The following is a 16,594-nucleotide window of genomic DNA, read 5'->3' on the forward strand; positions in this document are numbered from 1 at the left end:
GGCTCCCATGGCTGCCGTTAAGGGAAAATGCTAATGTGACTTTTGCTGCTTATTTGTTGTGGGCCAACACTAGAAACAAGAAACCACAAATTATACCTGGCTGTGGAAAAGACAACGGCAGCTCCACAGAGTCACTTCAGGAATCATGGAGCAGGATGTGCCCATAGTATAACAGTGTACAAATGAGCCTGCACCCTCTCCCAGATGTCCTGCGGAGCCAGTACCAGCGCGTCCCTGCTGCCACCGGGCCCTGGGCTGCACCATCCGCCAGCAAAGCTCAAGCTCCAGTTTGTGCCTTCAGCCAAGAGTGGCCTCAGGGCAGGATGCTCCAGCAGCTCTTTGTTCAGCAAAGGCCAGCAGTGCTGGGGGGAGGCCTGGGGAGAGGCCAGCAGCTCGGTTTGTGGTTGTGCCAGATGAGGTCACTGTGCACTTATCGTGCCTTTGTTACATGGGAAAAAAAGGGAAAAAACTAAAGAGTAAACTGGGGAATGCCAGAACTTTTCATCACTGCAGTGGGACCAGCTGTCCTGCCATGGTGTGCTGGGAAGCACCGGAGAAGCATGGGATGGTTTGGGTTAGAGTGAGCTAGAGGGACCTCTGGTAGAGGAGGCCACGGAGCTGCTGCGAGGGCTGGAGCAGCTCTGCTCTGGAGCCAGGCTGAGAGAGCTGGGCTGGGGCAGCCTGGAGAAGAGAAGGCTCCTGAAGGGGAGACCTGAGAGCAGCTCCAGTGCCTGAAGGGGCTGCAGGAAAGCTGGAGAGGGGCTTGGGACAAGGGATGGAGGGACAGGCCAAGGGGAATGGCTTTAACCTGCCCGAGGGGAGACTGAGATGAGCTCTCAGGCAGAAGCTCTTCCCTGTGAGGGTGCTGAGGCGCTGGCACAGGGTGCCCAGAGAAGCTGTGGCTGCCCCATCCCTGGCAGTGTTCAAGGGCAGGGTGGACACAGGGGCTTGGAGCAAGCTGCTCCAGTGGAAGGGGTCCCTGCCAGTGGCAGAGGTTGGAGCTGGAGGAGCTTTAAGGTCCCTTCCAACCCAAACCAGGCTGGGATTCTATGTTCTGAAAGAAAAACCCATAGGAAAAGGAGGAAGGGAAGGAGCTGAGGTCATTTTCTCATCTGGCAGCTGCAGAACTGTTGGCTGGTCCGCGATGTTGGGCACAAGTGTCCCCCAGGCACGATGCAAGGGCAGGTGGGAACATCCATGGCTTCCTTCAGGCCCAAGGAGACCTGGCAGGACACCAGGCAGCTCGTCCCTATCCCGAGGAGTCTCCTCTCAACAGGAACCCCAGAGAAGGCGGTGCTGTGGCTGTGCCGAGCATGGCCCCATCTCCCCGGAGGGGTTGGGGCAGCAGCTCCCTGCAGGCAGGGAGAGGTTAATGTGGGATGAGCATTGAGCTGCCTCGTCCTGCTCTAGCAGCAGTTTCAGAGTGCTGGGTTACATGATAAAAGCTTTAATCATTGTAGAAAACAGGGAGGGATAAAAATAGCCCTGAATGCTCTAACACACTGGGGGACATCTGGGTACATGAGTCACTTTTAAGCACACAAATGATTTTGAAGGAGCAGGACCTCTGATGTTGTTTGTGAAACTCTCACAGATGGGCTTAATAGCAGGGGAAACAACTCGAAAATCATTTGAATACAAGCTGGCAGGAGGAGCTCTCTGTGTGCTACAAATACATCTATTTTGGCAGTGGAGAATCAGGGGAAGAGCATCCACATCTGACTTCCAAAGGCTCACTGAGTACTTATTTTTGTCAGCCAGTTTCTCCTTAGGGAATTGTTAAGGGAAAAACATCCTGGGGGAGCCAAGCAGTATCTCAACAAACTCCTGGAAAGACAAGCTGTGGTTTTCAAGAGGAAGCGTTTGAAAAGGCACAATCAGTGCCTGCCCGGTGCTCAGATGGGGCTGGGTTTCCACGGGCCTCTTTTCCCTTTCCTCCCTTGGGAATCAGTCCCCAGCAAGCGCCTTCACACGGACCGGGGGGCTCGGACAGCCCAACCCAAAGGCAGAGCTGGGTGTTACATGACCAGTGTGGCAAAACCTGCCTCTGATTTCCCAGCTCTTACAAGGTTTATTGTCACGCGGGGTGTCAGCGTGTCTCATGCTGGATGTGGGACCGATCCCCCCAAAGACACAGGCTCCTCTTGCTTTGAATTAAGCTTAAATCAAGAGAACTAAAGAGCATCTCCCTGGGAGATTGCAGGGGAGGAGTGCAGCAGGGAAAACAAAGCAAGGTGATAATGTTAGTGACAGCTTTGGGGCAGAAAGGCCCCAGAGGTTGTGTCTTTGTCCTAATTTTACACTATTGGTTTCGTTCCTTGTAGCCTGAGAAGTGTTATTACAAGCTATAAATAGCTACGACTGAGAACAGAGCAATAGCTTTGTCTCTTCTACAGCACAGATAACTGCGGAGCATTAAGCAAGCAAGAATCCCTTGAAATAATAAGCAAAACTAAATGAGGTTCGTTGATGCTTGTAAACCCAGTTACAAACACATTGCACAAGGGTCTCTTTATCTGTGAAGAAATAACTTCACAAAGAAGCCCTTCACTGTGCTCCTGCAGCGCTGTTCAGCCCCAGTAGGTGCACCTAAATCTGCTGCAGGGCAGGAGAGCACATGAGCCTGACCCGTGCCCCGTTGCTTCCAGGAATACTACAATGACACCACTACATTTTGCCCTATACAGACTTGGAACTTCTCCCTGAAGCCATGCTTTTGGAAATATCCACTGGATAATCCCACGTTGTTCCCCTGACCAGGCTTAGGAGTAGCTTGGGTGGCACTTGAGATGCTTTACTCCTGGGTGAGCCTGGCTGATGAATGGAGCACTTCCACATCACTGACAGTTACTAAATTTGCTCCCTTTGGAAGCTTTGAGCCGTTTTTTTTGCTCAGGGACAGATTTATTAATGTGTTTCCTGGCAGCAATCAATCATTTAATTGATATTCTTTGTGACCTTTGATTGGGAGTGAACCTAAAGATGGATCGCTCGGGTAGAAGAACTATTGATTGCTGCAGAAAGCCCAGTTACCAGCTCACACTGTGAACAAGAGAGCGCAGTTGCTCGCACCAGTTGTGCGATGCTGGGGGAGGTAAGAGGCAGCTCTTCTGCCAGGATGTAGCTGGGCTGTATCAGAACCAGCTTTGGTCAGACCCTAGGACCCTGCCGTGAGTGGTGCTCCAGAAATCAATGGGAGTGTTTGCACAAGGCAAGCAAAATCTGGCTTTTCAATGCTTTTTCTCACGATGGTCAAAATAATCCAGGGCAGAAGTTTGTATTTGTGTTGGTATCAGGGTGAAACCTGCTCATCTATTGAGACAGACGGGGTTGTTAACCTTAGCGCTGCTTTTAAGGAAACAAAGTGGCATTGCTTTCTTCTATATGGAAAGAAACTCCCAGGTGCCGAGCTGGCATATGGATGGTGCCATGGTGCACTGCTCTATTGCCCCATCAAAAGCCACTGCTCTCCCTGTTGCTCCAGTGGGACTTACGTCCATAAGCCGTCCGTCTGACACAGGCCGTTCTGCATCCTGGTTGGGTTGTGTTGGCTGGAGCCGTTTCCTCCGCTGGCATTTGTTCCTTGTCCATCCCCGCCTGTGGGAATGGGAAGGAAAACGAAAGTGATCTTCTTTATCCTGCTGCCTTCCAGGCAGGGTGAGAAGTGTCGCGCTCCCTGTTTCCTCTTTCTGATAAGCCAGCCCTGCATCACCAGTTTTAGGAGTCAAAAGCAAGGTGATTTTACTGAAGTTTGGGAATTCCTCTTTAAATCCTTCCATGCTCCTAGATCTGCACTCAGAAGAGAGAGGAGTTAATGCCATTTGCCAGCAGGGAAGAAAAGCATGTAAGCATGCAATGATAAATTGTTTAGCCAGGAGAATACACAGCCTGCAGAGGTACGGGTAGTTTATCTGCAGCCACCAGTAACCCTGTGCATGGTGCTGCAGTTATCACCCAAACTAGAACCGCAGTGGGGCCTTGCAGGAGAAGTCTTTTCATCAGGGGCTGTAGTGGTAGAACAAGGGGCAGTGGGTTAAAACTTGGACAGGGGAGATTAAGATAAACTCTTAGGCAGAAGTTCTCCCCTGTGAGGATGCTGAGGCGCTGGCACAGGGTGCCCAGAGAAGCATGCTCTGGTCCTCTTCTAGTGGTTATAATACTCTCTATAAAGCTATGGATAATGTAAGGATGTAAGTGCCTTATTTAGGTCAGATACTGTCAATGTAGCTGCTCTGTTTAATTTTGCAGCCACTCCAAGTCCCTGGGGCACTTCCCGCTCTGCTTGCAGTGGATGGCCTCCTTTCTGCCCGAACGTTAGTTACACGCTGTGCCCCCTGAGGCACCTTCCCTGCTTTCCCATCTTTCCTTCCACTCCTTTCACATTTCATTTGTCTTTCCCAGCTCCTAAGGCTCGGATCAATTGTACCTAGAATGTTTTCTGCCTTTTTTTTTTACCCCCACACATGATGAATTTTAATGCTCAGTGGCCAATATAATTCCCTATTCCTACATATGTTAATCTTCTGACTGCACCTTTCCAGTGGGATACTCCATTTCCACTGGAAATGTTTCTCTGTGAAGAGAGATGATGTTTCAGCTGACTTCTTCCCTGTTCTGCTGTGATTTTGCCTTGCAGGGAATGGCAAAGAGCCTGTGATTCTCTGCTGCTCCAGTAATTATCATGTCCATGGTGGGAAAATCTATGGAGGGCAAAGAGAAATGAGACATTAAAAGTGGGACCAACAAAAATTAGCCTTTAGGTTGGAGTTTTACGTTTGTGGAAATGGCTGTGGATGATGAAACAAGGTGGAAACACAGGATGCACACACAGGGCCTATCTGTGTTATAGTTCTAATGTAAATGCTTATGTGTGCCAGCATGTGCCAGGCAGTTATTTCCTCTCCCAAGCACAGGGAAGAACTCTGATGTCTTACAGTTTAAAGGCACTGACTCTGCAAGGAGAGGCTTTTCAAATACCCCTTTCATGAAGCTTTATTACCTCTTTTAGTGCTGTTTTCTGCCCAAGTAGCCATGGCCTGGGCTTGGTGAACCTCAGCTGGGCTGATCTTACTGTGCTGGCCTGGGGAGAAGGATGGTGCCGATTTCTCTGCCCTGAAACGTGGGGAGATGGAGTGGGACAATGCGGCAGAGCACTGCTGGGACAGTGAATTTCATAGAACCACAGAACCCCAGACTGGTTTGGGTTGGAAGGGACCTCAAAGCTCCTCCAGCTCCAACCCCTGCCACAGGCAGGGACACCTTCCACTAGAGCAGCTTGCTCCAAGCCCCTGTGTCCAACCTGGCCTTGAACACTGCCAGGGATGGGGCAGCCACAGCTTCTCCACTCCACTGTTGAGGCCAAATTTCCCTCTAGGGATTTTTGTTTCAGTCACCTCCCAGGGGGCATTTCCAATTCACACCATGGGCAAACAGTAAGAACAGGACCTGGGCATGCTCTGCCCATAGGAGACTTTTTATGAGGCATCACCAGCCTCAGCAAACATCATTTATTGCTGCTCAGATCCCTTCCTCCCTCTTGGAGGCTGGAGTAACTCTCACAGAGCCTCTTCAGATGGTTGGCGGGCGAGCAGCTTCCGTCGGCACATTGTAGCCTTCAGGATGGGATGCCAGCCTGTGGGAACAGCCACGGACAGGCTGTCTGCGCGCAGCAGCTCTGTAGGATCTGTTGTGCATTAATGGGGACCAGGGTAGTCAGTGGGCTTCGGAAGTGCCCTGTCTATGGCTGGAACCAAGCTGGAGTTAGAGAGCTACATCATCCATCCACCCATCCACCCATCATCCATCCATCCATCCATCCATCCATCCATCCATCCATCCATCCATCCATCCATCCATCCATCCATCCATCCATCCATAGATCCATCCATCCATCCATCCATCCATCCATCCATCCATCCATCCATCCATCCATCCATCCATCCATCCATCCATCCCTCCATCTCCACCCATCATCCATCCATCCATCCCCCGCCGCAAGCTCTCTCAGACCACGCCCCTTCCACATAGCCCCGCCCCCTTTTCCTTTAACTCCTCCCCCTGCACCGCCCACCCTCCCCGCCTCTTCTCTCCGCGCGTCGCTTGGCCACGTGCGCATGCGCACGGCGTGCCCGCCATGTTGGCGCTGCCGGTGACGCGCGGTGCCGGGGGGCGGTACCGGGCGTGCGGCCGCGCTCGGGACTTTGGGGACGGTCCGGAGCGGGGCCCGCGGCGGGGCCGGGCGGCCGCAGCCCGCAGGTGAGAGCGGGGCGAGGGGCACCCTCCGGCCGTGCCGCGGTTCGAGGGCACGGTGGGGCCGGGGACCGTTGTGTCCGGCGGGGCCTGTGCGGCCGGGGGCTGCCGAGGGGGTACCCGGTTAGTGAGGGGGAGAACCGGGGTGGGGTGAGCGCGGGCAGGGCCGCGGGTCCCGGCGTGCTCCGGAGCGGGCTTTGTGCCGCGGAGAAGCGCCTCCAGCTCCCAGGTTCCAGGCATTGTCCCGGAGCCCGGCAGCCGCGTTCTCCGTCCCGCGGCCCCGTCTGCTGCCGGTGTTCATTGTTCCCCTTCGCTGTTGGCCCGGTCGAGGTCTGGAGTTTAGGGGCTTAGCTCTGAGATGCAGCCATTAGAAACAGGGATGCAACGCAGGGTGTCATTAACTTGATGGTTTCCTCCTCTCCCTGTTCGCATCAGATTTAGGCCAAGCTGTGTTTTACTCGGGACTCGCTGCTCGGGACTTTGTGCCTATGAGAAGCGCGGTGTTAACTCGGGAGCCGTGGCTCGGGTCCTGGCTGCCGTTCAGGAGCTGCGGGGAGCATCGCTTGCAGTTCCGTGTGGCAAAGGGCTCTTTAGCTCGGGTGTTCGCAGTGTCAATGAAACTGATGCTGGCTTGGCCCTGCTGTGAAGTCTGCTTTAGAAATGTCTCTCCTTTAACTGTGGCTCATGCGTTTGAATAGAACGCCACGGAGGAGTTTCCTTGTTCTTTCCCCAGTGAGCTGCAGACAGAGATAATGCTAATGAAGAACCTTCAGGGCACTCTTCCCCCTGCTGTGCTTCCATGCAAAGCCTGTTCTGCAGTCTGCTTTAATACCAGAACCGGCTGCAGAGAGGTGATAGTAAAAAGCTGTCGTAAGTGTGGGTAGTAGCTGGAGTGAAATGCCACCCTGACTGTACCTCTGTGGTCCCTGTGGGGCTGGGATCGTGCTTCTAAACATTTTCCTTCCCATCTGGAGTTCAGACCCATTACAGTGAGCTCCCAGCATGAATTAGCATGCTGCTCTGCTTCAAAGCGCCAAGAGTTCTAGTGAGCCTTGGCTTGGCACCAGGGCTCCGGCATGAATTCAGGTGGCTTTGCCTCAGCCAGCTGTTATTTATTATCATTTGAAAAGGTTTCTTCTGCTCTTGTGTGGAAGATTTACTGAGCCGAAGTCACCTGAGGCTGCGGCTCACCTGTACCTACTCTGCAGCAGTGATAGTGGCTCGGGGACTTGTGTGCTTTGTGGTACCCCTGGCACATGTTCTGGTGATGCTGGGAATGAAGCAGATCGCTGAACCTGCCCAGCCAGAAAACAGGGCCATGCACAGACTCCCTGACCCAGCGTGTTCCCACAGTAAGAGCAGAGCATGTCCGTGGCGGGATGATGGGCACAGGGATCATGTCAACCAGCCTGTCAGGGTTTGGCTTGCACAGAGAAGGGAGTGTGTTCGGCTCATAGCGCTGCAGAGGCAGCGTGTGAGGTTGGTGATGGATCCTTCAGTGAGCTCTAAGGGGGCTCAGAGGGGAGGTGAAATGAAGCTGCTGCGAACAGAGCTCTTGTTCTGGCACATGAGCTGGAGAGAAGCACATGGGGTTGAGCATACAAAGTGAAGCCTTGCTTGCCCCTGGAATTCCAGTAACCCTAAATGTGTGGGTTTTCTTTTTTTTTTTTGGTTTGCAAGAAGCTCAGAAAATGTTGGAGCCCTTTAAAATAACCCCCAAATCAACAAACTGGTAGTGTATCTCAGTATAACATAGTACTTGTCTGTGTTTCCTTGGCAGTGGTGATGAAGCCCGGGATGTCTGGATCTAAAGGCATTACCTCTGCTGTCTGAATTCAAAGTACCTCAAGGGCTGTGTGTTCCTAGTGTGGTCCCGCTATTAGGAAGGGTTAATTAGTCCACACTAGGACTCTGAATGTTCAATGTGTACTGCAGGGAGAGTTTCTGTGAGCTCTACTGTATCACTTCCAGAAGCATCACAAGCAAAGCTGTCAAAAATGCTCTGCTTTTGCATGGTTGTCCCACTGCTGAGGCACCTGTGATGTGTAAAACCTGCTTTTTGTGTCTACTCTTTTAGTTGTTCTGTCCATGCTGGCAAAACTTACTGTGGCAGAAAATGACCTATAGCAAAGCATGCACTGTGGCTTTCCAGTGCCTAAAGGGGCTCCAGGAAAGCTGAAGAGGGGCTTTGGATAAGGGCCTGTAGGAACAGGCCAAGGGGAATGGCTTTAACCTGCCAGAGGGGAGACTGAGGTGAGCTCTTAAGCGCTGGCACAGGGTGCCCAGAGAAGCTGTGGCTGCCCCATCCCTGGCAGTGTTCAAGGGCAGGTTGGACACAGGGGCTTGGAGCAAGCTGCTCTAGTGGAAGGTGTCCTTGCCTGTGGCAGGGGTTGGAGCTGGGTGAGCTTTAAGGTCCCTTCAACGCAAACCAGTCTGGGATTTAAGAGCTCTCAGCCTCAAAGTGCTCACTGTTTGGCTGTTTCACTCTCCATAGTAAAACACTTTGCCAGTGACTCTTACAGCTTATGAAAGTTGACTTTGGTGGCCTGGGTTCACAGGGGTGGATGCCTCTATCACAGATCTGGTGCAGTGTGTGTGGATGCCAGTGTGAGTGGGAGGTAAGATCATTACTGCATGGGGCAGCATGCGTTCTGCTTTCCTTTCCAGGTTCTCTGCCCTCAGATTTTTGTATTCCCAGTGTCTTGTGTTGTCAGAGCACTGGAGGGAAAACATCTTCATGTTTTTAACTCTTGGTGATGCAAAAGGTTTCTTAAAGTTGGGAAATCAGAGCTTTATGGAGAACTCAAACGCAACAGTGTGGAGGAAATTTCTTTTGGTGTATTTGCTCTCCCGAAGCAAAGTGTCTTGGAAAAACTAGGAAGTAATGAAGCCGTGTTAGGCTGTAGTCTCTGGAAGATAAGGCATGTGTTCAATGGGCATTCAGGGTGATTGAGGAGCCTGCTGGTTTCGGGTTGAGGACACAGTGTGTGGATAGCCTGAGTCCTGTGTGGGCAGGACCCGAGGAGGAAACAAGCTGTAAGTGCACTGGGATACAGGGAATTGGTGTGTGTGACCTGGAACTGGTGACAGGAGCGTTTCAGAAGGGGGTTGCTTGAAGATACCTTTTGGCTGCTGAGGTAGGAAGGGATCTGCTGGAACGCAAGGGGAACTTGCAAGTGTAAGCCTGACTCCTTTCATCAGCCAGTGTGCTTCAGAATACCAGCAGTAAGGGAATTCAAGCAATTTCCCATCTCCTACAATGGATTTGATGACTTCCATGCGTGCTTCGAGCAGCTCTTTTGGAGTGAATCAGGTGTACTCATCTTCTGAAGAGAGCACCAGTTACTGATGTGTATTCTCAACGGTTTTGCTTTCAGCTAGCTGTGGGGAATCTGTCATTTGGTTTCCTTTGTGGGAACAGTGCTTCCTTGTAAATACTAATGGCTCTGGTCATATGATTTCTTGAGGCTTTTGTTCTGTCTTCTTCTTTGTGACTGATGCAGCTGCTTGGTGGTGTGTTATAGTTGCGAAATGTGAGAGATGTTTGGCAATGCCAACACTGTTCTGCTTGGTTTCTTTCATATGAAATATCTGCTGGTACAGGTGAAAGTCGTAATGAAAATGCATCATGAACGGAAGTTTTGCTTTCAAAGAAGTTCTTGGAGCTTTTGCCCCAGAGTGTAGTTGCTGAGATCTGGGGGAAAACTTAAAACCTTTTCCCATTTCAATCTTCAAGAGCATCAGCTTTACCCAGTGCCCTGTCAGGTCATGCATTGTGCTGTTCCTTTCCATGGGCACCAGCTCTGGGGGTGCCCAGCCAGTGATGTACATGGAATCACAGCCTGGTTTAGGTTGGAAGGGACTTTAAAGTTCATCCAGTCCCAACCCCCTGCCACATCCCTCTTGTGCTGCTGCCCCAGAGCTGGATCAGGACTGCAGGGGGGATCTCCCCAGAAAGCAGCAGAGGAGGAGAATCCCCCCCCGAGCTGCTGCTCACACTCTGGGGGTGCAGCCCAGCATACACAGTCCCACCTCTCCAACCTGTCCGGGTCCCTCTGGATCCCATCCCTAAACCGCCAATGTTTTGTGCATGTGGCTGAGCCCAGCAATGGAACCAGTTGTCAGCAGCAGGACTATTACCCGCCATGTCAGACACCTGCAGCTCCTGCTTGCTGGTTGTGTACTTGCTTGTCCTGCCTCTCTGAGTCCGCTTGCCTGGAGGTGGGAGGTATAAGCTGCTTTAGGACAGAGGTCCTGCCTAAGCTGTTTCACCTTGTGAGAGGAAAACCACTAAAGCGTATGGGAATGTGCTGCGGAGGTTGCGTGGTTAAACCAGGGAGGGGACGGTTTGAGAGCCTGCGCTGGCTCTGAGTTCTTTAACTGCTTTAACAGGTATTGCAGTGCTCAGCATCTCCGTGTGTTCTGAATGTGAATTTCCATCTTTGCAGGGAAGCGAGGGAGAGCTTTGTTTCCTTTGTTCTTGGTGAGGAGAACAACCACAAAGGGGCAGATTTAACGATCTGTATCCTTCAGAAATTGCAGACCGGGATTTAGTGACACAACAAATGAAAACCGTGATAAGTTGTAAACCAGCTCAGTTACACCTGCATCTGGTCCTGTGCAAACTGTTGTTACGAGGAAGGTGAGGATCCATGTCCTGAAAAGAACAGATCACAATTTGAGGTGTATGGGTGGTGGTGATTAGAGACTCCTGTAGGTTGAAGAAAGCAAGGAGAAACACGTGAGTTTTGACCCAGTTCCTGCTTCCTGCCTGCTTTTGGGATCTCCATGCGAGTGGTCTGTGCTAGTTTCAAGTTGAATCTGTTCCACGTGCAGTTCATTTACCATCATGGGAATTTGATTCTTTTGAATACTGACCTTATCTGATAATGCTAATGTGGAATACTCAGCACTCTGTTAAGATGATGATCTGAAATACCCAGCAGGTTGTTACTGGAGTGGCACAAACCCCAGCTCTCTGAAGCTGAAGCTCTATTTCTGTTACACATTCTTGTAGCACATTTTCTATGTGTTCAAACAATTCTGTAAGAAATAAATGGAAAGAATTTCTTTTAAATTTGAAACTTCTTCATAACCTGGTATAGATGGAAAATGAAGCAGAAGATTCACACTTGGAGGGCAGAATCTGATGCCAGAGGCTCTGGAGGCAATTTGGTGCTGCAGGAACCTCATCTGCTGCATCTCTGGGTGGTCCTGCCTGGTACCTGATCTCCTCCTCAGCTCCCTTGGCAGAGCTGCTGTGATTGCCGGGTGATTTCTTTCATGCTCTTATCTCATGGGAAACTAACCCACTCAGTAATGTTCAGATCAGGCTGCAACTCACCCTGTGGCTACACCTTGCTGTTGCTCACGCAGGTAGGAGCAGGAATGCCGTGGCTGGAGGTGAGTGGAGGGAAAGCAGGACTGCTTCTCTCAGCAGGTCTAGGATGTGACTGTAGTGATAGATAAGGGGCGATGGCTTTAAACTTAACAGAGGAGATTGAGATGAGCTCTTAGGCAGAAGCTCTTCCCTGTGAGGGTGCTGAGGTGCTGGCACAGGGTGCCCAGAGAAGCTGTGGCTGCCCCATCCCTGGCAGTGTTCGAGGCCAGGTTGGACACAGGGGCTTTTGGAGCAAGCTGCTCCAGTGGAAGGTGTCCCTGCCCGTGGCAGGGTTGGAGCTGGGTGAGCTTTAAGGTCCCTTCCAACTCAAACCATTCTGTGATTCTGTGATGTGTTGAATGCAACGCAGCAGGACCAGGGCAGCGCTCCCAAGTTTCCAGATGCTTTTAAAGAGATGCTTTTCACCTGTGCCTGTTCATGCTTTCAGTAAAATCTTTACATGAAAGCATGACTTTTCACCTGTGCAGAACAGCAGATGATACCTGGCTCTTGAAGGAAGCCATGCAGGAAAAATCGGTTGCTATTCTACCTTGAATACTTTTGGCTGCTCAGTGCTTGACTTGAGTAGCTTCAGTGTAAAATCTTTACATGAAAGCATGCACATCTGTTATTTAAAGCCTTTTTGTGCTACAGCTATATAAGGTGGTGCCAGAGTTGTAGAAGACTTGTATTAATAGCTTATCCCCCTCCCTTATCATCTTTCTGCTCACGGCTAGTGGGTAACATTTGAAGTAGTAGCAACTCCAAGTTAAAAAACACATACGTGGTTGTATTGCTGCCTCTTAACAACTATATTTTATTGCCTGTTTATGTGGGAGGCTTTTAACAGGAACAGAACGTAACCAGTTTTGTTCTCTTTCATGTTGAATTTGTAATTTAGCAGTGATGTTATATCTAGCGATTTAAGCAGGGCTCTTGTGTTTGCTGTCCTAAGCATGTTGCTATACAGTGGAATGAAAATATTTCCATCAGGGTGTGTGCCCTATGAGATATTTTATATAAATTAAAGACTTTGCAAACTTACACATTCAGAGTGGAAGTTAGGAATTAAACACTTGAGCTACAGAAGACTCAAAGGGTAAATCTATCTAATGCAGCAGTCCTGAATCTGCATTTACTCAGTGGCTTGAGTTGCTGCGCAGTGCTCCCTCGGCTCTGCACCTCCGAGACCTGGCACCACATTTACCCCCTGAGTCTGGCAGTTTTGCTCTTAATGCCCAAACAGGGACTTTAGAGGGGAGCAGTAGTGAGAGAACCATGGTATCAGCTACCCTGGTGTTGGTGGAAGAGGCATTGCCTCCACCTTGGTGGTGGTGGTGTGTGCTGGCAGAGCCTGGCTCCTCTCTCTGCAAGTAGGCTAATCCTTTTCAGGACTGGTTTAGGAGCTTGTCTTAATGGAAGGTTGGATATGTGGAGGAGTTTCCTGTCAGGCTCTAAATGGACCCTGGAGATGGAGACCCTGAGGTTTTGTTTTCCTTAAGCTTCGTTTTTTGTCCTTCTTGCTGATCTGCATACCTGGTGGTGTTTAAGATCCACAGTCATGGACTGAGACCTTGGTGTGATGCTGCTTGGCGTGCACAGAAGAAAAAGGTGGTTTCTGTTCCCAACTCCTGTTATGCTGCTGTAGTCTTCACATTTTTGTTTTCCTGGGGTTTGTGCAGTAATACAGCCCAGCTCAGTAAGCACATAGTCTGACTCAAGCCTCTGGTGGTGGCATTTTGATCTTGCAGAACTTGTAGCCTTAGGACAACACGATGGATGTCACCAGCATCTCTCGCCTTCCTGCAAGGGCCGAGGCTTGCACACAGTGTGACCATAGGTGCTCGTGTGGCTGTCCCAGCACGAGGAGCTCTGAGAGCTGGGTGAAATGACTGCCCTGGAACGGGCTGAGCGGATGTAGGCAAGACTTGTCCTCCTCTTAGAATTCATTCCTTGGGTGACACCGTTGGCCAATGGCCCTTGTTTCTTTCGGGATGCTGCCAGGGACTCTTGTCTGGTTTTGCAGCTGGCCATCATTCCTGGTATGTAGAAGGAGGAAATGTTTCAGTAAGGGGGCTGTAAACCTTGCCTCTGGCAGCTTAGACACTTATGTGAGCTCTTCTGCACAATGCCAACCCAAATAAGGTGGAATGGTTTAAACAGCCGAAAGAATCATTCTTTGTATCAGTTGATCCTGTGTAACTAGGTTAGGAAGTCCGTGGGAGCAGGTCTGCTGGCAGCCTTGTGCCCTGGAGCAGGGACAAACAGCTGGAGGTGCTGAGCTCTTCATGGCACAGGTGTTCCTAGAGGAGGAGATCCAAACCCAGGGCAGAGGGTCACAGCCTAAAATGCTTCTCAAAAGGCAGAAATGTGGCTTCTGTGAGGATGGGTGAAATCAGAGCATCCAGTTCATGATCCTCCTAGGGAATGAGTGCATTTCCTGCTTAGGCTGTAGTGATCCGCTGGCGTGGAGTGAAAGAAGCGGTTAGGTTTTGACATGGTTTATGGGGATGGCAGTTGTGTTAATGCTCTTCCAGCAGTGCTGGCGGGTGCTGTGGGGTTGCTGGGGAAGTGGCCTATCTTCCCTATGGAGAAGCCTGGGCTGTGGTTGTCACCAGCTCCCATTATTAGTTCAGGTTGTTTATTCGTTAGGAAAATTAACAGTAGGAGGGGGTTTGGCTGGGAAGTGTGAATGTGCCAGAGCAGAGGTTGCATGGCAACACTTCACAGCTCCTAACCGGGAGTCAGGGATAAATAATGGTGGAAAAAGAAATGGGGGGAGGAGGAAAAAAGAGTGGGCTGGAGGAAAAAACGCTGTCTTTGTACTGACTTCACTGTGTCAGGGCCATCCCAGATGTGTGGAACAAGCCTGACATTGTGTGAGGTTTCCATCACCCAGAGCCTCTCACAAGCCCTCCAGTGTGGTGCTGCATGCGTCACTGGAGCAGCCTGCCCGGCACTGCAGGGATGCAGGTTCTGCAGTGCCCTGCCAGGGGATGCGGGGAAGCCTGGGACCCCCTCCTGGGTTTAGAGGGCTTCTTGCCATCAGAAACAACTTCCTAACTTCTTGTGTCTCTGGTTTGCTCCTGGGTAAGAGGTTTCTGTGTGTGTCACTCCTGACACCTTAATACTTGTATTCTGGAACATGGGTCTTTCTGATGGCTCCAGGCATAGGTGGGCATATGCAAACAGCCAAATAATCTGACACATTTCAAGGAGGAGCATAAAAGGAAGAAAGCTTCATGAAATAGGCTGCAATAGCCTCATAAATCTCAAGGTAACTCCTTTCGGTTTTGGCTCAGAAGCTTGGACATCCCATAGTGCTTTTTATCTGTTACTGTTGGTTAACCTGTGGTTTCCTGTGTGATACTGCTGTTACTGATGCTTTATCGTTTGGCAAGGGCTTGACACTGAGGAGTTTGTTCACTGAGTTGTTCCAGCAGTGACACTCGTTTGCTGGTGCTGCCTGAACGTGAGCACATGGGATGCTTCAGCATAGAACTGTAGAATCCTAGAATCAACCAGGTCGGAAAAGCCCTTTAAGCTCCTTCAGTCCATCTGTTCCCAGCACTGCCAAGGCCATTACTGCCCCATGGCACTGAGGCCTCGTCTCCACGGGGTGTGAACACTTGCAGGGACGGTGTCTGCAGCCCTGCCTTGGGCAGCCTGTTCCAATGCCTGAGCACCCTCTGGGGCAGGAATTGTTCCTCAGCTCCATCTAAACTGCCCTGGTGCAGCTTGAGGCCATTTCCTCTTGTCCCATCCCTTGTTCCTTGGGAGCAGAGACTGAGCCCACCTCACTACAGCTTTCCTTTAGGTAACTGTGGGGTGTGATAAGGTCCTCCCCCCGAGCCTTCTCTTCTGCAGACTAAACAACTTCCTTCTTTCTGGAGTGCAAGTGCAGAGGAAGCAGAAGCAATGGTGTTGTCACCAGTGTTTCCTCAGTCTGCTTTACGTTAGAACAGTTGAACACATGACAGCCATTGCAGGTAACAGTGCAGCTACTCGTTCCCTGCGTGTTGGGGTAACTGCCTGCTTTTTTCCTTGTCAATGGGGCATGCTGTCTTCCTGGCATTAAAAAGCAGAGCAGTGTCTCCTGCCAGATCCTGCAGCTCAGTGCTGTTCCAAGCCCATTGTGCCTGGTGCCCTGCCTGGAAGCTTGGCCGATGGCTTCCAGTGCGAGTGTGGGGGGGGTGAATGTCTGAAAGCTTGGCTTAATGTCATGATGAAGGTGTTGCTTTTGTTAGGACTTGTGTCCCTTCTGTGACTTGTATGCATACAGTGACTTGCATGAAATGGTGGCTCTACTTCTGAGATACAGACTGAGTAGCCTGAAAGCAGAAATGAGCTCTGAGTTTCTTTCTTCTGCACTGTTGTTAAAACTGGTTTTTATTTGGAGCTGTGGTCTTGCAGAATTGGGTCTGAAACCCGCACTATACATGGGCAAGAGCAGGGTGCCCCAGCTCTGCAGTGAGTTATGTGAACTTTCCCTCTAGGCAAGAAGTGGGGCTATCCGATTTTCCACTCACAGCAGAGATGGAGCTCAAAGAACTGCAGAAGCCAATAGTTAACTCTGTGGGAGATGCTGTACCCTGCAGTTCTTTACAATAACATCTACAGTGAATAACAGCATGCAAATGTGTGTGACAATGTTTTTTCTTTTCCTGAACCTTGTTCTAGATGTCAAAATTAACCTGGACCACTTGGGAATGGCGAAACATAGCCCTGGGATCCTGCCATGAACAGTAAGAAAGTTGAGATGCTTTGTGTATGCAAATAATGTTTTCTGATGGCTAAACCCCGGTGAAACTGTTCCTGTTCCATTAACATAACTGGGCAACAATTTGTGTAGCTGAATTGTGGATGTGGTCCCAGGTTTTCACGCAGGAAAGAGGCAGTGCATCAGTAGAGGGAGCGCTGTTTGGGAAGCAATACTGGGAAGGCTTTGGAGGGAGGAAGGCTGCT

General features: G+C 50.6%; 1 protein-coding gene across 5 annotated transcripts in view; it reads left to right on the top strand.

Moving 5' to 3' along the window:
• The first annotated feature begins 6,121 nt into the window (after positions 1-6,121).
• KLHL13 (kelch like family member 13) overlaps positions 6,122-16,594 on the top strand; it is a 59,511-nt gene continuing 49,038 nt past the window's right edge. The window contains exons 1-2 of one of the 5 annotated variants that reach the window (XM_062612785.1): positions 6,123-6,255; positions 16,310-16,374. In XM_062612785.1, the coding sequence (XP_062468769.1) occupies positions 16,310-16,374 (65 nt within the window). In that variant the 5' untranslated portion in view covers positions 6,123-6,255. Of the gene's footprint in view, positions 6,256-16,309; positions 16,375-16,594 lie in introns of those variants that run through there. The other 4 variants (XM_062612786.1, XM_062612781.1, XM_062612788.1 and 1 more) reach the window with 4 other exon arrangements.

Source organism: Pezoporus occidentalis, unplaced genomic scaffold, assembly GCF_034315485.1.
Source record: "Pezoporus occidentalis ecotype Australia unplaced genomic scaffold, CSIRO_AGI_Poc_V1 ctg161, whole genome shotgun sequence".
Taxonomy (NCBI): domain Eukaryota; kingdom Metazoa; phylum Chordata; class Aves; order Psittaciformes; family Psittacidae; genus Pezoporus; species Pezoporus occidentalis.